The sequence below is a fragment of the Bemisia tabaci genome, chromosome 6 (assembly GCF_918797505.1).
Source record: "Bemisia tabaci chromosome 6, PGI_BMITA_v3".
Taxonomy (NCBI): Eukaryota; Metazoa; Arthropoda; class Insecta; order Hemiptera; family Aleyrodidae; genus Bemisia; species Bemisia tabaci.
The window spans coordinates 12,521,473-12,544,291 of record NC_092798.1 but is presented as its reverse complement, the minus strand read 5'-3'; the positions used below and the strand labels follow the sequence as shown (position 1 = coordinate 12,544,291).

General features: G+C 40.2%; 1 protein-coding gene across 4 annotated transcripts in view; it reads left to right on the top strand.

The window, feature by feature from the left end:
* Positions 1-22,819, top strand: part of Pde8 (phosphodiesterase 8) — a 347,707-nt gene that overhangs the window by 271,688 nt on the left and 53,200 nt on the right. For all 4 annotated transcript variants that reach the window (XM_019059152.2, XM_019059151.2, XM_019059153.2 and 1 more), the window contains exons 9-10: positions 14,638-14,805; positions 20,906-21,120. In XM_019059152.2, the coding sequence (XP_018914697.2) occupies positions 14,638-14,805; positions 20,906-21,120 (383 nt within the window). The remainder of the gene's footprint in view (positions 1-14,637; positions 14,806-20,905; positions 21,121-22,819) is intronic.

Sequence of the window (22,819 nt, the reverse complement as noted above, 5' to 3'; positions counted from 1 at the left end):
ACTCTAGATCTAATGTGTTTTTTTTTTCCAGTGAGCGGGAGGTTTGAATGTAAGCAACATTAAATATCTTGGTTAGGAGTCGGTTTCAGTTATTTTCGTTGCACCAATCGTGTTCTGCGTTAAATCCTGGTTAAATAACATGTATCAGAATGCTTAACTTCGTACCTTGTCTAGTGGTCCTTTGATTAAACTTTTACTCTGGGTACCAATCGAGTACCGATGACGTTCGGTCGAAGCGACAACCACGCTGTTTGCCTACATTGCGCTGATAGGAAAAGCAAACCGAATTCCACCCCGCTCTCTTGCCCTCTCCATCCCTATGTGCCCTTATGGTCTCCCAAATTGCCCCCCCCCCCCGCCCGCGTCTCGCCGCGGATGATTTTCTTCCACCCGTCAACCGTCTGGTTCTTCCATCTGCCTCGATCCGATTTCCACCGCACACTGGACCGAGTCAAAAGGAGAAATCGGACAAAATCTGGAAACTTTCGAAGCTTATTTTTTCGGAATCATGAAACAAATTAGTTTGAGAGTAGTTCTTTTGGTTTTTTCGTGAAATTTCCTTTCAGCGGTAGGTAAATGATGAGTGTATAATCGAGTGTATTTTCAGGGATTGAGGTCGAGTGAAGTCTGTTTCGGCAGACCCACTCATCAGCTTAACCCAAGTCAGACGCTGACCACTAGGCCAACACTGAAAAAAAAAACAAAAACAAATTGAATCTAGAGTCCAGACTCTTAAAAACATCGACAAGAAAAACTACTCTTGATTCAATCAGATTTAAGTTTAAATCAAGAACTCAGCCTCTTAATTTGGGCGGATTTCCTTTTGATTTAAGCTTAAATCTGATTGAATCAAGAGTCCTTTTTCTTGTCAATGTTTTCAAGAGTCTGGACTCTAGATCCAATGTGTTTTTTTCCAGTGAACCTGAGTGAGACGAATTTTCGCGAATGGATTTGGTTCAAGTTTTTATCTTACCTACTGCCAACCTCCGTCACAATAAAACGAAATTCCCTCCGGACGACGCGACGGTGCGCCTGCAACATTTGGTCTTTATGCTGGGAGCAATGTAGACCACGTCCAAAATCCTCGGCACCTCCCGAGGTGGGTCGAAAAACGGATGGATGTAAATATTGGCCAAAATTCATCAAGCAACTGAGTTTAGTTCTTGACTCCAGCAAAGCGTTTTTCTCCTTTGGTTTTCAACCCTGCCGATCTGGTCAAAAAAACTCGACCAAATCCACACTGGAATCTGGCATATCTGGCGCAAAACGCGTACTGGCGCCTACAAACCTAACATGGATACTTCACGCATTGCGCAAAGCGTGAAATATCCCTGTTAGGTTTGTAGGCGCCAGTGCGCGTTTGGCGCTGCGCTGGTCGGCCGCCCGCCGCGCCGCAGCGTGCCATGGCGCACACTGGAAAAAAAACACATTGGATCTAGAGTCCAGACTCTTGAAAACATTGTCAAGAAAAAATACTCTTGATTCAATCGGATTTTTGCTTGAATCAGAACGAAACCCGCTTAAATTAAGAGGCTTGGTTCTTGATTTAAGCTAGATTCTGATTGAATCAAGAGTACTATTTCTTGTCGATGTTTTTAAGAGTATGGACTCTAGATCCAATGAGTTTTTTTTTTTTCTAGTGCACTCGCCAAAATTTGCCTCTGATCGGCATATCTCGTCTTAATAGAGACGAACTCATCAAGGCGTTTCGTTTTTTTAAGCATAACTGCGTAAATTTTGAGACTCGAGGGGGCCTCGCAAATGAAACGGATCGACCAATGAATGACGAGGGGGAAGAATCTTGTTGTATTCGACCACTTTGTATGCTACGAGAGCTACGGACCTCAGGAATTGGAGGGTAGCTGGCCTCAGGAACTCGTAATATAGATACTGGCCGACTTGTCAGATCACCCCGGTTGAAAGATGTTCTCGGATTAGGAGTGACGTCCACAGATTCCTGGAAATTTTTCGCTGTAAACCCGAAACAACCCCTCTTTCCCTCCTAGAATTACGTTACGCTTTGGCAAATATCTCCGTCCTCATTGAAGAAATTGACATTTTTTGTCGATGTTTATGTAAGTTCAGGAGGAAGCGATCTCATTTCCACGAAAACTCAAAATTTAGCAAGTGGTACCTAAGAAATGACGAGTGTTTACAGAGATCTTGAGACAATAAAAACTTCGACGGATGTCTGTAAACTATGAAGGTTTGAGATTTATAATTAAAAAACTGCAACAGTTTTTGAGAAAAAAGCTGTTCAAAACCCTGATCAGCCAATCAAACTGCTGGATCATAATCCAAGTTACTATCTCTGTTGACACAATGATGGACTAAGCATCACACGCGTCATGCAACGTTTAAAAATTTCCGCCGCCATTTTATCTTTTTGCAAAGAAATTGTTCAACGAAGCTGTCCAAAAATGTCACTGAATTTTCTTTGTGCTACCGATAAAATTCAGTGACATTTACAAACAGATTCAACCAACAATTCCTCTGTAAAAGAGTAAAGTGGCGGCAGGAATTTTGAAATGTCGCATGGCGTTTGTGATACTTTAGCCGGGAGGTGACGATTTATTGATCTGCTGTAAATTTTGCCTTTTAAATAAGGTCCCTCTTTCCGTGCACGATCACGCAGATATTTGCTTGACGTCGCGCAGTGTCAGAGTCGTTCCCTCTCTCCGATATGTACCCATCACGCTGCCCCAGACGACCCAACTTGTGACGTAACTTATGAGCCACCACTCACGATGAATGACGTCACTCAGTACCCTTCAATTCTCAATCCTCAAATCCTCGGAGGTGTACGATTCGGCAAGACAGGATTGAATGCCTTCTCTAGATAGGGATTAGTCCATTTGCATTCAGAGGCGAGCGACGGTTTAGTCCCGAGGCAGCGAGATGGGGGGCGGTGGGGGGGGGGTTTAAGGGATGGGGGAGGCCGATAAAGGGCGGATGTGATGAGCCGAAACCGAAGGGGGCCCAGTAGAGCCTCGAGAGACGAGCTTTCGACTTCGTTCGTCGGAACTTCGACCGAACGGAGCGAGGAAATTAGACTCCTTCGGTCACGCGTCAAACATTCAAACAACGGGTCGGTTGAGCGTGTCGTCGAATCGTGTCTTGATGGCTAAATCTGAAAGACGATGTGTATTATTGAAACATCGTAAGATCTGTTCCGGACACTTAATTTCTATGTCCACTTTGAAAAAAGGGTCCGACTCTGAACGACGTATCTGTAGACCATACTGTCGAGCTGTCGTGCTCGTGCATCGTCACAATCCCAACTATACCTCTGGCTGATTTTGGGCCAGATTTAAGAGTAGTTGTACCAGTCAGAGGTACGGTTGAGTGTATCGAAAGTTTTGTTGGATCAACCATTCCTCTGGCTAGTGCAACTACCCTCACATCTGGCACCAAAATCAGTCAGGAGTATGGTTGGGATTGTGATACTTTTTTCAGTTTGAAAGAACGACATATTAACCGTCGGACGTTGCCAAATTTTGTTTTATTGAATTTGAATTCTCTCATGAGCTTGTGAATATTTTTCTTTCAAATTTCCAGAATATTGCTCGCAATTCAAATTAAAGTAACTCCACATTTTAAAGAAACCCATTCAAAACTTGCTTAAAAAATACAAATTTTGCCCGAAGAAATGTGGTGACATTCTATTGTCTGTTGGTAGCGTCAGGGTTGCTTAACGGTCCAATTCTCTGGATTAATGTAGGATTTTTGTGGTGCAAAATGTTTTTTTTCCAACGGCGCTGCCCCTCGGGCCTATACGAGTCTTCAAATTTTTAAAAAAATCACTCATTTTGTCTTCAACTCTGCCCAAACTTTTGCTCTCATTCGTGCAATCATGAAGTTGATGCTTTGCTTTGCAATAATGGGCTTAAAGTGAGGGTCCTAATCTTATGAGGAAGATTTTGGAATTTTTTTTACTGACTTTCGAGCACTTTACGGGTTTTTTGGACCCGAAATCTCAGTGGATTGGATTTATACTAAGAACTGCGTATGCAGCATAATAGGAGGTTAAAAAATACCACTATTTTGTTCTTATCATTTTTTCCCGGCGACCAATCGGTTGGGAGATAATTGCTCTCCTAATTGATTCTCACCAATAACGCTGATCTATCAATATTTTCTTGACGTAAATTTCGATTTTAATAGTAAAATGAACAAAACAGAAAATAGAACAGATCTTTTGAAACCATAATTTGGCTGCCCTTTTGGGCTCTTATATGTTTGCCTATGGCAAACAGCCCTATGGATTTTCGGACTTTTACTCGTTTCCGTGATCTCCCAATAAATTTACTATAGTGCTTTGTGTATTAAAAAAACACATTATAAATCAACTGGAGGGGGGGGAGAGGGTACGTCCCCAAACCGTTTTACGGTCCAACCCCCCATGCACCTCGCTAGGGGGGGGGGGGGGGGGGGGGTATGCGTTAGGGGTTACTCTTATGATTTTATATATATTATCGAGTATAACAGTGGCGTGGACAAGAGGGGAAGGGTTCCAGGGGGTCAGGACATCCCCTCTAACCCTCGTTAATTGTGCCTTTTTTTTTTTACTTTTGGAGGTCAGACATAAAATATTATCAGAGCCGTACACAAAATAATGTAAATGGACCCCCCCCCCCCCCTTAAAGAATTCCTAGCTACCCCTCTAGAGTATGATACGACTCATACAAATTATTAGCAGTATCGCTAAAATGCGAGGTATAAAAAAAATTTCCCAAATTTTGCTTTAAAAGTAGGTTCAACCCGAGATTGACGATGTCGACAATGGTGAGGGAGAATAGTGGTGGAAAACTCCTCACGCACACGCCAATAAGCTCCGGATTGAGATTGCTTTCAACTCTAAGAGAGAGCGGTTGGAACTCACTCGCGTGAAATACCCTTCCTCCTGGATAAATGTGCCTCTTAACCACGGTTGCCGAACCTCAGATAATCAAAAATTACGGCGCTTTTCAAAACTAAGTGAACATGCAAATAAGCAAATCTACGTCTTCCAATTCGAATTGAGAGGCTTGGAGGACTAGGCGCATGTACAGTTTTTGAAAAAATTGAGATATTAATAATTTTTAAGTAAAACTAGTCTTAATGCATATTCTGTGAAAAATTCGCTTCCAGATTCCAATTTGTAAGCATCATACAGTCAGTTTGAACTTTCTTTCCGCCATAAAGACTCATGTAACCTCGGAACTTCAAACACGTATTTTTCCAATTAGCAAAAACTGCACTTATGCGCCTTGTCCTCCAAGCTCCTAAATTGCTTGCTGCCACTTTTCGTCCCAGATTGTTTCCTTTAATTTATGACATTGAGCTTTCGTTCATTAGCGTTTTACGGTCTCAGATATTGATTTAACGAAGTTTTATTGAGAATAATTCTCGATAAAAACACTGCTGCCTCTGGACATTTCTCACTTGAGGACCTTTTCGACCAAACGGCATATACCCATGTCAACGTTGCTGAGACTGTGTAAACATTCAATATCAACCGTTTAGTAGGTAGAGATCTATATGCTCTACTTGTTCTGAAAACCTCACATTTTTTTCTGTTATTCTGAACATTTTGACAGAGAAATTTATAACGTAGGTGACTTCGGATACTTGTAAAAAAAATTTAAAGTTGCACAATCTTAACGACGTTGACATAAGGTTATGCCGTTAGGTCTGAAAGGTCTTCAAGTTGTGCAGGGGCTTAGAAATTTATCACAAGTTGCAGCAAAAACCACTCACCCCCTACGCTGACCGAAATCGTGTTGATAATTTTGCTAAAGTTTGTCAAAAGGGGGTTTGTTTGACAAGAAAGTTGCTAAACTTGTCATTCTGTCACTCATTATTGAGCAAAATTACGCTTTTAAGAAATATTGATTGAAGCAAGGTAAGGTCTCTGAGATATTCCGTCTCGAAGATGAAGGATGAGAAGGAGATAATGAAATAGCAGAAGAGGGGGAAAAAGGAAGAAGAGGAGAAGGAACAAAAAAGGAAGGAAAAGAAGGACGAATAGCAAGATACAAAAGATTTTCTCTTTTTTTGTCCTTTATTTTTTTTTCCTCTTTTCTCGAAGATGAAGAATGAGAAGAAGGGCAAGAACAAGCAGTGGAGGAGGGAGAAAAGAGGAAGAAGAGGAGGAGGAACAAAAATGAAAAGAAATGAAGCGAGGAAGAATAGTAAGATTCAAAGATTGTCCTTTTTTTGTCCTTTATTTTTCTTCCTCTTCTCCTTTATCCTTTTTCCCCTTCCTCCTAGAACCCGAGTATGACAGACTTGAGTTAAAAATAAGCAAGAGCCCCGGAAAATAGGCAACGCTGTCATCAACCTGAGCCCTCCCCCGAACGAGCCCCTGTGAGGCGGCAACCCGCTACACCATGTACCCCGAATCGTACCCGGATCTCTCCGGAAGCATATATCAAGCGATTTGACCTTCCCTACCAAGATTTCCCTCGCTCGCCCCATATTTCTCCCGGCCGTCGGATTTTTTAAACCCCCTTTCCTCCCCCTCCCCAGCCCCGTGAGCCGTCGATACACGTGCAAACAGCGGGAGGAATGCGGAGATTAAATCAAAAGCCGGGAGCATGATCGCCAGATTGTGCTGAAAATTCAGGAAATTTTCCCATTTGACTAAACGTAAAATATCCAGGGTTTTTCACACAATCTGGCAACTTTGCCGGGCCGGGAGCCCGCCAAGCGGAAAATCCCGGCTCGCTCCCGGAAAAATACGCGCGTCTTTAAAATTATATTTGGCCTAGTCGACCCCGCGCTACGGAAGACATCGATCTCCAAATTATCTTGGAATATGAGCATTTGCTTGTAGGTTTGGTTTCTTGAACCGACGATGGATTGAAAAAGAATATTCATGCAGGAAAATTTTAGCGGGCCCATTGCGGACGGTCAAACCCTCGTAATCAGTCATGCAATAAAAAACTTCAGGGTCCGAACCCTGGGATTGGGACATGAGGCCTGACTTTCAGCCGCGCCGCACGGTGGATCGAGTCAATAGGAGATGTTGGACAAAATTTGAAAACTTCAGAAGCTTATAACTCTGTTCCTACAAAACTTTGAGGTTCTAAAAGTGGTTCCATTAGTTTCCTCGTGAAATTTCCCTGTAGAGGCGCCCTTTAAAATTTAAAATGTGGCGAAATACAGATCAAAATTTGCAGTTTTAGTCAAAAATGTCGTGTCCGACCTCTCTGATTATCTCGATCCACTGTGCGCCGCGATTGGTGTCCGGGCCCTGAGAGTAGGGCTGGAATCCCACCCCGATATGCACCAGTTTTGAGGGGTTTCTGTAATTTCGACACAAGAAAGTAGATTCCATTTCCGATTTGAAAAAAAAAAATATATCTATTCAAAAGAAGGGGCGATAAAAGTGGGCTCCTGATTTCAAAAGAAAAGAAGAAAAAAAGGAAAAAGAAAGTTATGGATATTTTTCCTCGAAATTTTCGAATATCTTACGTTAAATTGCGAACAAAATTGTTTGAAATTTTTAAGGAAAAATATTCACAATTTTCCCAGTAATTATGCTTTTTATTGAAGGAGCCCAAATATGCCAACGTCTGAAGGCTCATACGGTGTTCTTCCTCAACACGGCAGTATAGACCCATCCACATGCGTAGTGACCGATAAAGTTATACCTTTTCGGTGCACCAAGGGTCGTTAGCCGGGATTTTTGACGGGCCGTTGAATAAAATTGTCAACAAAAGCGCGGAAACAGGCCTCGGCCCCCGATTGAAAAAAGCTTTTAGACGCGCCTCGCTGTCCGTCCATAGGGAGGCGGGCGCTCCGATTAGCCTGTCAAAACGCGGAATGTCAATTACATCATCCCATCGGGAGGGCGAGGGCGGGCGAGGGACGTCGACAATGAAACAATGCGCGCGGGTGAAATTGATTCGAACGAATGCCCGATGTTTGCCGAGTAAGCTTCGGATCAGCGAATGTCAGTTTCCGCGAGGCGAGGGATCGATACTGCCGTGCTGAGAAAAAACGACGTATGAGCATGCAGATGTTGCCAAATTTCCCCTTGTAAAATTTTAATTTTCAAGGAAAGTTATGAATATTTTCCTTTGAAATTTCCAGATTGTGCAGGTTCAATTCATCGTTTTCCGCACGAAGGAACGTAATTCCATGCCAAAGTTGCCAAATTGTCTCAAAAATGTAATCTTTTTACACGAAATTTTGACGCGAAATCTTATTTTTGACTGTGGAAAAGTTAAAAATTCGTGGAGCACTTCGTAAGTTAAGTCGTCAACGATTGGGAATCATAAGAGAAAAATTGAGGTACGCGCTGGGCTAATTAAGCTCTGACAAGTCGTCATCTCTGAACTCTTTCGATTTTAAAACTTGAAGTCACCACCAATAAATTTTAAAAGAAATTATAGCTCCCATCTCTAGACCAACGGAATAATGTTTCATAAAATCATTTCCAGCTTCCGCTCTATTTGTTGCTAGTCGCAAAAATTTTCGAACAGATTAAATTGATCTAGGCCAGGATAATTCGGAAACCATCAAATGAGATCCTGAGAGAGCTCATCAAAGCGCAAAATTCAAAAGCTGTAATTTAATCGGCACTTGAACTCTCCGCTTATCCCTGTCTCCATCCGTATTGCTTCATTAGTCCTTTGCAGACTTGCCAAACCGTAAACTCTTACCGCTATTTTCAGTTTGGGTTTCCTTGCCTTCTGAGGTATCTCATATGCTGAAGTGGGGGACCGATATTAAACGTCCCTAGTTTTTCGCTGTTAAAAAAAAAGCTAAAATTGCGTAAACTTGGTTGGCATGGGCTCTATCACTGTCATGCTTAGGAAGAATGCCATAAGAGCCTCTAGGCGTTGCCAAATTTCTCTTGATTAGATACGAAATTTCAGGGAAATTCGAGAATGTTTTTCTTTCAATTTTTCAAAGAATTCCATCAGCGCCTTAATTTAAAGTATCTGAAAAATTCAAGGAGAGGTACTCACAAATCTCCTCAAAAACAAACATTTTATCATGAGAAATATGACAACCTTCAAATGTTCATATACGACGTTTTTTCCAAGCACGACAGAACAGTGTATGAAGTAGGCTCTATACGGAACCGACCCGTTAAGTCACCTTCCGGCCAAAGTATCACAAGCGCCATGCTATGTTTCAAAATTTCCACCGCCATTTTATTTTTTTACGGAGAAATTTGTGATTGAATCTGTTTGAAAATTTCACCGAATTTTATCGGCATCTCCAAAAAAATTCAGTGAATTTTTTGGACAGCCTCGTTGAAAAATGTATCTGTAAAAAAAGTAAAATGGCGGCTGAAATTTTCAAACGTCGCATGGCGCTTGTGATACTTTGGCCGGAAGGTGACAAAATCTGGAGTGTGCATAGATTTTCCGTCATCTGTCAATGTTGCTTTTCGGGAACTGATGAGCTTAAACCATGAAAGCCCTCCTGAACATCATCTTGAGCACAGGCGCGAACTGCATCGCGTCACGTTGTCAGTCGTCGCGGCATCGTCAACAGGATTCAAGGAGCGAGACACTTTCGTCATCGGAAAAAGCTGCAAACTGCCAACTTAAATAAATTAGTGGGTGAGCGCAAACAGTCAGGAAATCAAACAGACTTAAACACCCCCTGGTTGTTTCCTTCTTTTTGCAGCGGTGTTGCCTCATTTCGTCGCGATGGATTATTGTTATTGATCTGAACCCTGAGCAGGGGCTGAAAGAAGGGCATAAAGAAAAACACAACAACATAAAATTGTCGGAGTCAGAGCCAGAGGGCTTTATTGCATCGCAACGTTGCGAAGTTGCACTCAACAATGTATTTGTTCGTTAGTTTTATTTATTTGCTCGGACACGGTTGCATATGTTCGGTTGAAATTTTCTTCGTGAATTTGAAATTTGACTAAAATTTCTTGTAATGTCCCATAGAAAACACGATTAGAAAAATGAGTTGTTAGACTAAACTTTTAAACGATGCAATGCGATTAATTGTAGCTCTCACTCCTTTAGTTGTTAAATCGTCTCTATCGCGATTATCATCACAATTATTATCACCAATGCCATGCATGCCACCGTAATCATCATCATTAGTATCATCACCGCTATCATCATCATTATCATCGCCACTCCCATCATCTTTAGTTCACTTTTCTGATCACTTTAGAATCACTTTTTCGTTTAGTAATTCACCGAGCAGAAACCTGGTGTGGTCGAATTGATGTGCGGTATATAGCATCAATTAGATCAGAAATATTGGCAGATCCTGAAATTTTTGTCGAAAAAACGACGATGACCCCTGCGCATAAGTTTGTAGAATCATTCGCAACGGGAACAAAAACGCAAAATTCGGAGAGATAAAAACAAGTATAAAGTACGAATAAAACATCGCACTCCATCAGTAATTGCGATCTCCATTTTTCTTAGCATAGACTTGTTGCTGAGAATATAACGCCTAAGGTCTGTAACCGGTAACAATTTGGTGAATACATCGATAGATAAAGTCGGAAAATGCATGAATGCATCGCAATGTTTCAAAATCTCAGTCTGCCTTTTATTTTTTCTGAGATAATCAACCAAAATATCTCCATGGGCTGCATGAGATTTTTCGTGAATATGTTTGGAAGAGTGAAGAAAATTCACGAAAAGTTTAAAAAAAAAATTAAAACACGTTTTTTTGGTTAAAGAAAACAAAACTTGAGCGGACATTTGAAACGTTGCAATCGGAGCTACGCTCTTTTCGACTTTTAGCTATCGAAATATAGTTAGTAGTAACGACTTGGTTGATAACAATATGCGACGGCTCACGATTCCATCTCTGTACAATGGACTTTCTTCGGTATTTAAAATGTAATGGGAAGAAAAGAAGGAGAGGAAAAGAAAATAGTGTCGCACAAATTCTCAACAAACAGACCGTCCATTCGAGGAGGAAGATAGTCCTACGCCAAAATATAGTTTATTCTGGTTGATTTGATAAATTATGAAATGAACTTTTACTGCAGAATGAATCAGAATTGTAAGCGCTGAAACTTAAAATGTCATTTTAAAGTTCCACCCAGCGTTGACCCGAATAAAGCACAGTCTGTTTTTATTTCATTTCTCCAAGATTCATTCCATTTTAATTATTCGACATCTAAGTTTTGGGAACTTGTTACTTTCAGTGATTATCCGAGAAAAGATATTTCGTTGATGTGCATTGTACAAATATTCAGATTTTTTAATTCATCCGTCGGATGGAGCAGTTTGCTATATTTTGAAAAAATCCGTAAAGAATGGAAGCTCGCGCCGTAGTAAAAAATATAAGCTTTATCTTGCTTTCTACGTACATTTCAATTTTCACATTTCGTACCTTTTCTGCTCCTTCTTGCATTTTATTGTTGTTAATCCGTGCGATTTGACAACCATCGTGTAATACCGGACGCAAAATTGTTTTGACATTCTCTGACTTTCATTGCCAATCCGAGTCCCTCTCTAAGACTCTTAAAAGCCCGTTTCTTACGGAGACGTAAACATCGCTTTTCCTCATTCCCGAGTTGTTTGTCCGTAATAAAGTAATATTTCTATAGAGTGAAATCGAGTCCTCTATTCGCAATTATAGGATTATAGGCTTTTCGTTGACTCGATCCTGATTTAAGTTGCCAGATTTCGGGAAAGTCTTCCAACTCCTCCAGCAGAGCTTTCTGTACTTAGTCGGGTATTTGCAGATTAAAACACCCTCGTATTTTTTTTCCTCTCTGTTTTCTCTCTCTTTCTTTTATGAAAGGAAATGTATTGTTATCCGCCTTTGCAGGCAAAACTTTGCAGAACCGCTGTTGGGAGCTTATCATTTCTTTATCGGTTTTTCTGTTTGAGTTCACGGGCATCAACTTTATGACACGGACAGAAATCCCTGAAAAAATAAATAAACGGGGAAAACATATAAGGGAATAAGCCTATCTTTCAATGTTTTCCGGCCACCCTTGCAAAAATCTAAAATGGCGTAAATGTCATTTCCGCGGTAATCGTCACCTTCTGCCGTGAAGTTGAAGCGACACTGTATAGAAGGCGCTCTGAGCAACTATTCCACCTCGGAAGTGTTGCACAGTATCAGGCTAAAATGAAGGCGCTCTAACGAATGTAAATTGACCGGTATCGTTTACAACTGTATAGAGTCTTATGGATCCTACAATTTGCGGCTCCTTTTCGACCAATTTTTGTGGAACTTGGTACTACGTACAGAGTTACCGGCTGTCTGGAAAACCGGGAAAATCAGGGAAAGTCAGGGAATTCGCGGGAAAAGTCAGGGAATTTTTAAAACATCATTGATCTGCCTACTATTTATATTTCTAGTCATTTTTAAAGCCTGTCATCCGTTAACCTGTTACTGAATGTCTTCATCTATCATTTGATCTTTGGACAAGGTTCAGCGAAAAATAGCGTATTTTAAGATAGAAAAAGAAGGTGGAAATTTTGTTCAAAGGCCAAGGAAATTCAGGGAATCAGAAAATTTTGGAGTCGGGATAAAGCAAAAATTGTAAGGCAAAATCAGGAATATCAAGGAAAGTCAGGGAATTTTAAGAAGAAAAAAATTATGGCAAGTCTGTAGGTGGCATTTTTTAAGGGGGAGCTTGACTTTCAACTCAAATTTTCAAAATTCGAAAATCCAAAATGGTTGATGTGGCCTAGAACATCCACAAAAATTAGTAAGGAATCTGCAAAGCGGAAGATTTCGCCACGAGCGGCAACATTAGTGAGGCGGGAAACAAAAGCAACAAACAAAGGACACATCAAGTGAGGAAAGCAATGAGCTGACATGAATTAAATTTAGCAAGTCAAGAGATAACACAATTCCTGAGAGCGCCCCGCTCCCCCGATGGAATTATCAGACCCAGTACAAAAACAAAAGCGAATAATTGGAACAACCGACCAAGGCTCCAAGTGGAGGGGGCTGAGGAGGGGTGGCTCGCGCTGCTTAAGCCAAGGAACTTATCGGCGTCGTTGTCAAAGTTAGGGGTGCCTTACAAGATGGGGGAGGAAAACGCAAGAAGAGCTTCAACTTAATATCAACTCTCGAGCGGTGTTTTTTGTTTTCAGAGCAATTTTGGATTTTGCGATTCCTACTCCGAGGATTACTTTCGAAAATTCCGGGTAGTTCAATTTTTTTTGTAATGGTACTCTAGATTTTGTTTAATATCCGGGAATACTGCAAACAATTTCAAGCCTCTTTCGGATTTTTCGAATCCGATTTCTGTGACTGCTGTTCAAGGTTTACGCCCAAGAAAATTAAGTATTTTGGCGAGTAAAATGGCATTACTGGAAAGTCAAAATGATAAAGCAGATTTGATGATATTCAGAATAGATGCTTGATATTTTTGATGAGGGATTATCTGTCGCGTTTTTTAAACCCCTTTTCTGTCTAATAATCCATTGATTCAAAATCGAGGAGGTTTGAAGATGTATTCTCTTACTAGGCGCAATGTGACGAAGCATCTTCAATTTTTCGTAGAAGTGTTATTTCTTAACTCAAAATTTTTGGAACCCTACTCAATTCAATTCTTAAGATATCACGTGGTAATCTTTCGCCAAATGTAGCCCAGTTCATCCCGAAATAATTGAATGGCCGATTGGTTTCTACCCAAGACTGCGGTCTCGTTGACTTGACGCGGAACTAACGATAAAGCCTTCATGCAACTATTCGCACTTGTGGGATGTCCGTGTTGCGTTTACTTAAAATGAAGGCGCTCTGACTTCTCTCTCCCAGCTCCAAGTACCGCGTTGACGAGACCCGTACTGCAATATTATATTTATATCAATCAATGTCATGACCGTATAGTCACTTGGGTGGATCCTTGTAAATTATACTAATAAAGTTACGCTCCCAGGCTTAAGACTTACTACTTACTTAGCGATGGACTTATTTTATTCTGCCAATTTTTGATGACTCCTGACGCACCTCCTCTCATTTGGATGAGCACTTTGATCTCAATCGAGGCTTTTAATTTTAAGGCCTCAATAGACGAGCAATTTCCGAGCCAATGTGCAACAATCTTCATCGATCAAAATAGAATGGAACCTTTCATCATTTCTTGCCGCACGGAACATTCTACCAAGTTTTCAATTGAAAATTCATCTTCTTCTACAAACGACTCAGAAGCAATCGAAAAGGAACATTGGAAAATAAAACGTAGTAGCAATTTTAGGACTAATGACTCTTGGCACACTTCCTCCCATTTGGATGGGCATTTTGATCGTCTATTGAGACCATTACTTTTAATAGGGAACACTCGGTATTCGCATCGATATCCGATTTTAATCGGGGAAACATATCTCCTTTCTAAAACAACCAAAATGGATCGTATTCGATACATCAAACAGGTGAGATTGTATCGATTGGTACAACATGTAAACATATCCTCGAAAGTCAATTGAGTAATCTAAGGGAACGGGTTTTTTGTGATAGATTTTTGATACTCATGAGTACAATGTGGCAATGATGTGAAATTGTAAGGAATTTTCTCATTTTCAGCTTTTCCAACTAAAATCCTAAACTTTTTGTGTGAGGTCATGTTCTATCGTTTTGAACCAAACGATACATCGAACCACTATCGAATACGATCCATACTTTGTTTTTTGGAATTGTGTTAAACAATGAGACGACTTAAAACCACGTGTATGAATCGTGTTGCAGGTGATCCTGGAGCCGTTGACGGAGAACCAGTGCCTGAGCGAGCTGGTGCAGCTGGCCGAGTCGGAGTTGCCCCTTCATTCGGCGCTGACGCAAAACGAGGCCGTGTTCGCGTCGCTGGACAAAACCCGCGACCTCGTCCTCGTCACCGACGCCAATCATAGTATTCAGGTACCGACAACCACCAATCACCCCCTTCCGCCCCCAGCCCCCTCGCCACCCCCACTCGCTTCCGGCCTGTCGCGACCTGTTGAGCACGCCCTCCCTTATTGAGTTCGCGGGGGGAGTTTATTCATTTATTCAGCTCATCTGTTGCGCCTTTCGGTGCCGTGTTCCCGCGCTGCCAAGTTGTGCGTGATGTGACGATGCGCACTACTCTATCCACGTGTAATTTTCATGAGCCTACCTCGTATTCTTCTTCCTCTACTTCTTTTTTTTTCATATTTCTCTGTTTCTCTCTACACCTCCTCTTTTCTTCCTTCTCTGACTAAATTAAGAAACAGTTACGAAAAATTTAAACACATTAGTGATAGAGGTATCTAAGTGTAATATATTAAATCAGAAAATACCTGACGGGTAACAACAACACAACTAGGTACAACAATACAAAAAGGTATCATGGCTACATTTCTCGTCAGGTATTTTCTGATTTAATGTAAGTTACGAGAAAGTTATCATGCCAAAGTTATACTTGGGAATAACGAAAGAATGCGGTTTCCAGGTTATAGGACATTCGTCAACTATTTTTTGTCCGCGCACCTGTTTTTTCCAGTAATTTACGTCCACGCGTTTTTTCGACACAGGAGTTTTGGTCCACGTGCCAGTTGAGACCCAAAGTTAATTGGCCCACGTGTCAATTGGCCCACAAACGACAAGCGCTCACGACGTTTTTGAATGAAAATGTAAAATGTCTCGGAAGAATGTTTGTTTGTTTTTTTGTTTTGTCTGTTTGGTCCAGCGGAGAATATATAGTTAAGAGTTTTGGTAAAAATGGGGAAGCGTCAATTCCATGAGACAAAATTCACTAAAACTCTCTACACCTCTTTGGTGTAACAGGACTTAATTATCTTTCAAGAAATTCCCACCTTGTTATACCTAAACAGGATAAACCTCGATATTTGACTCAGCTAAGGCTCTTAGATTTTTCCTGTATACGATAAGTATCTTGATTTATTTTGCGAGGAAAGATCTGTACTTTTAAAGGATGCCTGTCATTCTTAATACGTTCAATTTCGTATAATACTGTGCAATACCTCTCTTGTGAAATAGTTCCTTTAGGCGCCGCCGCACGGAGGCGGGCCGCCAGCGCTAAGCGTGCATTGGCGCCTACAAACCTAAGTGGATACTTCAAGCATTGCGCAATGCGTGAAGTATCCACTTAGGTTTGTAGGCGCCAGTGAGCCTCTCGCGCTGGCAGCACGCCGCTCCGCTATGTTAGGCTTTAATATTTATACTCGCATAGTCAGCGTTTTTTAACTCATGATTTTGAAATGTTTGCATACTCTGCATTGATTATTCTCATTTAAATCAATGGGAAAAAAATAAGTATCAATTTATCAAAGGAGAATATTAATATAATGTGTGTTTTTTAAATATTGGTGGTTCCGTGTCAAATTTAATGATTTCCAAAGCACTTTAATTTTTCTTTTACATTTTGTGCTTTTATTGTGCTACAGCGAGGTGTACGCACAAACGCTCAAAATTTGACGTATTTGACTCTAAAAAATCCATGCACAAATGGGTTAAAACTAAAGATTGCGTGCTTCTTGGTTGTTTTTCCTCTTTTATTCATTTTTGCAGTTTCTGTCGACACAACTGCGGCTCATTGAGATTAATGTCGCTTGGAAAAGGTTTTACAAATATTTGTCACGTTTTAAAAATATACATGTTTTCAAAATGAAGTAATAATTTCGTAAAGAAAAAATTTAAAAAATAAAAAAGTACCTATACATATATAAGGTATATTGTACATCGAATATTTTAAGGATAGAAATAAAACCAAATATTCACCCATGACAATTTAAAAATATGATTCAAAGGGAGAAAGTAAATAACATTTCATTTAGAAAATGAGCAACCATAACAACACCTCCTTCTCTCTCAATTTCTCATTTCCATAATGTCAATATAATTTTACATACGGACTGAAATATATCGCATGGACCAAGTCACTATTGCTTATTTTACGTGTGGGAGTAAACTACTGGACAAAAAGGTGCGCGGACAAAAGATCACCTGTGGCCATGTCTGAACAAACAAGAGCCACCTCTGCTGTATTAGATTTTTGAATTTCGAAAATTTGACTGCAAATTCAACTTTTACGTCAAAAAATACGCCCTGGCATCTAGTCACACGAAAATCGATTGAACTCCTAGTGCGGCCGAGGTAGCATTTCAACTCGAAGGGTAAGTAAAAGCGGGATAACGATTCTACATAAATTGGTGACAGAAATTTCAGGTGAAAATTCCTAAATTAAATTTTTGAATCTTGACAATTTGACTGAAAATTCGACTTTTACGGGAAAAAATACCCGTAATATGAGGCTCAACTCAATAAAAATTCCCCTTGGCACTACTTTCCTCAAAAATCGATCAATCAGAAGCCGAGATAGTATTTTAATCTACATCCACCATCTTGGATTTTCAAATTGTAAAATTTTAAGTTTAAGTCAAAGTTTCCCGTCAAAAAACGTCATCTTGCTGGTACGAAGTTTCACAAAAATCGATCGAACAGGAGCCACACATCGCACGATCAATGGGACTTTACACAGTGATAAACGGTAACAGTTTATTCCCAAACGTTGAAGCGCCTTCATTTTCGTTCGATACCGTGCAATACTTCCGAGGTGGAATAGTTGCGTGGAGCGCCTTCTACGAAGTCGCTTCGACTTGACGGCAGTAGATCACGGTTGCTGCTGATATTAAACTCCACCACGTGCGTAATTACAGTTTTTTTCATCATCGACGGTAAGATGAATGCCATTCATACCTAAATTTGCGACGTTTTCAAGTTTGCCACTGCCTATTTAGTACGGTTAAACGAATATTAACACTTTAAAAACTGCCGTGATTTGACCGAGACTTGACAAATTATATGATTACAATGTTTTATTCAAATCTATTTGTATGCTTTCATTAGAAAGGAAAAAAGAAGAATGAGTAGGAGCCTTGGAACCAAAAAAAACGGATCCGGAATCGTATAGCTCTTGAAGTAAAAGAGCTCGATGAGTTGATGAAGAGCCGAAACATACTAAGAGGCAATCAGTGTTACATTATTATCTCGGTTTTGCGTCTATGATGTAAAGATCATAAATTTTGAGTCAATTTCTCCGAATGATAAAATGAGAAATAGAAAAGAACAGATAATAAGTAAACTCATAAGATATCTATTCTTTTCTCAAAAGCAAGATGATAATGTTACACTGATCGCCGCTTAATATGTTTCAGCTCCATATCAACTCATCGGGCCCGTTTACTTCACGAGGACTAAACATTTCCGGATCCGTTTTTGGTGGTTCCAAGACTCCTACTCATTCTTCTTCTTCCCTTTTCAACGAAAGCATACAAATGGACTTCAATGAAACGTTACAATAATACATTTTGTTATACCTCGGTAAAATCACGAAAATTGTTGAAGTGTTCATATTCGTTTAACCGTACAAAATAGGCAGTGAAAAACTTGCAACATTGCAAATTGAGGTATGAATGTTTTTTATCTCCGTCGGTGATGAGAAAAAGTGTAACTACGCACGCGGTGAAGTTTAATATCAGAGGCAATCGTGATCTACTGCCGTCAAGTCGAAGCGAGTTCTTAGAAGGCGCTGCATGCAACTATTCCACCTCGGAAGTATTGCACGGTATCAGACGAAAATGAAGGCGCTTTAACGTTTGAAAATGGACTGGTATCGTTTCCATCTGAGTGGAGTCCCTACGATCATACGATATGCGGCTCCTGTTCGATCGATTTTTGTGAAACTTGGTGACAGGAGGTATTACTTGACGTAAAACAAATTCTTAGTCTTTTCAAATTTTAAAATCTAATTTAGGAATCTTCGCCTGAAATTTTCGTCACCAATTTCACATGGAATCTTTATTGCGCTTTATTACCCTTCGAGTTCCTCCGATTTTTCCCTGCTCCATCTCTTCTCATTTTTCTTAATCTTTTTCTATTATCTCCTCCCGTTTCTCTCGTTTTTCTCCTCTTTTACTTCTCTTCATCGTTTTCTTTGTGTTTTTTATCTTTCTTTTCTGTATGTACCTCTCATTCCGTTTTTTTCCCTTCTCTTATAGTATTTCCTAGTCAATGTTTTCCTCTTCTCGTTTTTCTTCTTTTTGTAATTTTTCTCCTCCTCCCTATTTTCTCCTTCCCTCGTTATCATTTTCCTCTTTTTTATCTTCTCCTTTTCCCCGTTTTTCTATTATCACCGCTTCCTCTGTTTATTCCTTCACTCCTTGTTTATTCATTTCTTGCTCCCCTTCGATTTTAATTTAATTAAGGAGAATGAACCAACACTATTGTCTGACTTTATTCATCGCGCGAAGAGAGAAAATCGGTGAAATTCTCACTATATGGCTTATCAATTTAAAAATAAACCATGACAGAATGTTTACAACGTCGAGATACGCATTTTTACAGTTTGTCAGATGATATGCACATGGCACTTCTACAAAACGCCTTCAATTGAGGAAGGTAGGCAATGTTGGGGGCAGCGGAGCTGTATTAGTCGCATGTCGTGTAATTTAATGGATTCTCAAGTTTCATTCAACTAAATCGTGATATCTGGTAAAATGCCTTTTCCAAGCTGGAACAATTCTCAAAAACTAGAAAATTGAAAGTACAACAGACGTTATTTTCTTTTCTACCATGGTTCATTTTTTCCACAGAAAATCAAGCAACTTTCTGATCGGAACTTTAAGAAAATATAAATGTTTCAAAATTCAGAATAAATTCACAGAAAGTTTCAAGGCATCATATTTTCAGTTTTCCGTTAAAAAATTAAACACTAGAGGACAGCAGTACAACAGAGGTTATCTTCTCTCCTACCATGGTTCATTTTTTGAACAGGAAACCAAGCAACTTTCTGATTCGAACTTCAGGAATATAAATGTTTTAAAATTCAGAAAAAAATCACAGGAAGTTTCAAGGCGCCATATTTTCAGTTTTCCGTCAAAAAATTAAACATTAGAGGAAAGGAAGCCGTATGAAAAGCATTAAAACTTCTACTAATTCAGTGCGTCCACTAATCATTTACAAAAAAAAAAATTACCATCGTTGCAATAAATTGCAAAGGCGGATCTAGACCATCCGAACGAGGAGGGCGAAAGGGGGTCCAAGGGGTTTCCATTAGAAAATTGTCGAATTTCGAAGCATCTAATATGCAGTTGAAGTCAATTTGACTTGAGTAATTACCAAATAAAATCATTCCTCCTTCTCTCTTTCGTTCCTTCCTTTTTTCTTCCTTTCTTAATCCTTTTTTCTTCCATTTTTCTGGACGAACAAGGGAGGGGCGTGCGCCTTTGGCACCCTGCCCTTGGATCCGCCTATGAGTTTACACCATAAAAACAGTATTTTAAGGCCTAGAATAATTGGGCCGCGTTTAACAGAAAGGAACCAAGCCCCATCAGCTATTGTCAAATTTAACAAGGCAATTTAATTTTTTACGAGAGAACGTTTGTACAGATTCCTTTGAAAAGTTCAAGGACTTTGCTTCGTACCACGCGGAAAATTCACTGAAATTTGAACATAAGTCCGGTTTATCCGTTTTTGTGCAAAAAATTGAATACCCCGGATAAATTTGGCAGTAGCTGATGTGCCTTGGTTCGTTTCTGCTTAACGCGGTCCAATTACCCATTGCTTGATTTAATTTCTGTCACGCGATATCTTTTTTGCGTCTCAGTTTCTTATCCTCATAGAGTACATAGAGTCGTAATGTAAGTGGGTGAGCTGGCGCCACTTTTAAGCGTTTTCCAGGTCCCGAATTCCGAGACTCCTGTGTGACGCCGGGTCACTTTTTCGATACATAATCGATTGTTTGCGATACACGGATACCCGGCCATCTGATGTAAACAAAGAAGATAGGAAACACCACGTATTCCATACTGCCATTTTGGATCGAACATGTATCGAAAAAGTGACCCGAACTCGGCGCACACCGGGCTCGGTACTCGTCGAGCAGAACATGGCGCCAGCTCTCCCATTTACATTACGACTCTATGTACTCTATGCTTATCCTCCATGTGGATGTTGACTCGTGTCGTTTGCGTTGTTTCAGTTCGTCAACAAGGCGATGTCGCACACGCTGGGCTACTCTCGATCGGAGCTGCTGGGGAAGCAGCTGCCCTCGGTGCACCAGATCGGCTCCATGGACATGATCCTGCGGCACCTGGAGCGGGGGTTCGACTGGGAGGGCAAGGTCAGCTGGAAGGCCAAAAGCGGCGACAACATCGTCCTCCAGTGCCGCGCCTCCCCCTTCCGGACCAGTGGCAAGTCAGTCCCACCCACCACGCTTACCCTTACCTCCTCCCTATCCTGCCGTGCTGAGGAAGAACGCCGTATGAACCCTCAGGCCTTGCCAAATTCCTCCTGGCAAATCACAAATTTTCAGGAAAATTTTTGAATATTTGCCTACCAATTTCTCAGATAAAAAATTAAACACTAAAAAGTGGCCCGAAACTGTATTTAACAAGGTGGAGAAATGGTGCTGGGTCCACACCATTTCGCGGGGAAACAAATCCAAGAAATATCGAAAATTAAAATTAGAGTCAAAAATAAATTTTTTAGAACAATTAACAATTTTAGAACGATTTTAATTTTCGGTATTTCTTGGCTTTGTTTCCCCGCGAAATGGTGTGGACCCAGCACCATTTCTCCACCTTGTTTCTCAAATAATTTTGTTTGTAATTTGATCTAAAACTTTCGAAAATTTCAAGGAAAAATATTCATAAATTTCCTCTACTCACAAATAAACATTATATCGAATAAAAAATCGAAATCATTATATCGAAATAAATATTATAAGGAAATTTGGCAACTCTCGAATGTTCATGGGTGATTTTACGATAACAGGAATAGTTAAAATGTGAAATACCTTAGAAATAAAAGTGCACCAATTTTAACAGGATTTCATTACCTCATTTTAAAGGTATTAAACTTCCTTTTTCCAGCTTTGGCACGCTCTATTTTGATTCAGTGCAAAGTTAAAGTGATTGATAAACAAGCCATTGAATCAGGTATCAGCGCTTCCCGCGGGACTGCTGGAGGTCCACGCAAACATGGTGGCCCTGCCAAATTGTGTCGGTTACGTAACAGACACAGCGTAACCGACACTCAAAAATGTGAGATTAAATATGATACAAAAGATGAAACTTGGCAATTCTTGAGTTATGAGGTGGAATTAATGCTGCCTTAAAAGTTTTCTAAACTTTGGAGACTTCCTTTTAGTTTAATACTATTAAATTGAGGTTTTTGCGTTGTGAGGAATTAGTGCTACGCACGTAAAAATCACTGGTTTTCATAATGATTAAAGTTTTCATTGTAAAAAAAACTGACTTATCAGTAATGGTTTTGTCAAGAAGACTTCAGCGAACAATTTGATGGCAGTTTTGAAACTCCTGACTCCATCTGACGAGATAAACACTGCATTTAATACAACTGCAAAAATGTGTCGCCAAATGTGGCGACACCTCTTTCTTATGACTTTTCTCGCTCAATAATAAACATTTCAGTTCAAACTGGCAATTTTCTTGAACACTAGAGTCTCTATTCAGCAAATATTGCCAAAGAGTTCATGATCAGTACTGATTTGTTACCGCAAATTGCTCTTTTGCTTCAAAATCGGGGTTGGCGACGCGTAACCGACCGGACATTTTTGGCCTTTAAAGTCTCATATTATTGAATATAATAATAATTCATCATATTTTTTAGCATGGATAGGTTCAGGGACATCATTCCTATTGATTAATTAATTTGGTTTTCAATCGTTCTGCCCTATGTCGTTCACAACCCACGGCGACACGACTATTCCTATTATCGTGAAATCACCCTCATACGGCGTTCTTCCTTAGCACGGCAGTATCGAACTCCAACTCGTAGACAAAGATCCATTGGTATCAGTGGCGAGGCGTGAATGATCGATTATCGATATTTCCCCATTTGAGCTGTGGTAAAGAATCAATTATTAGGGTAT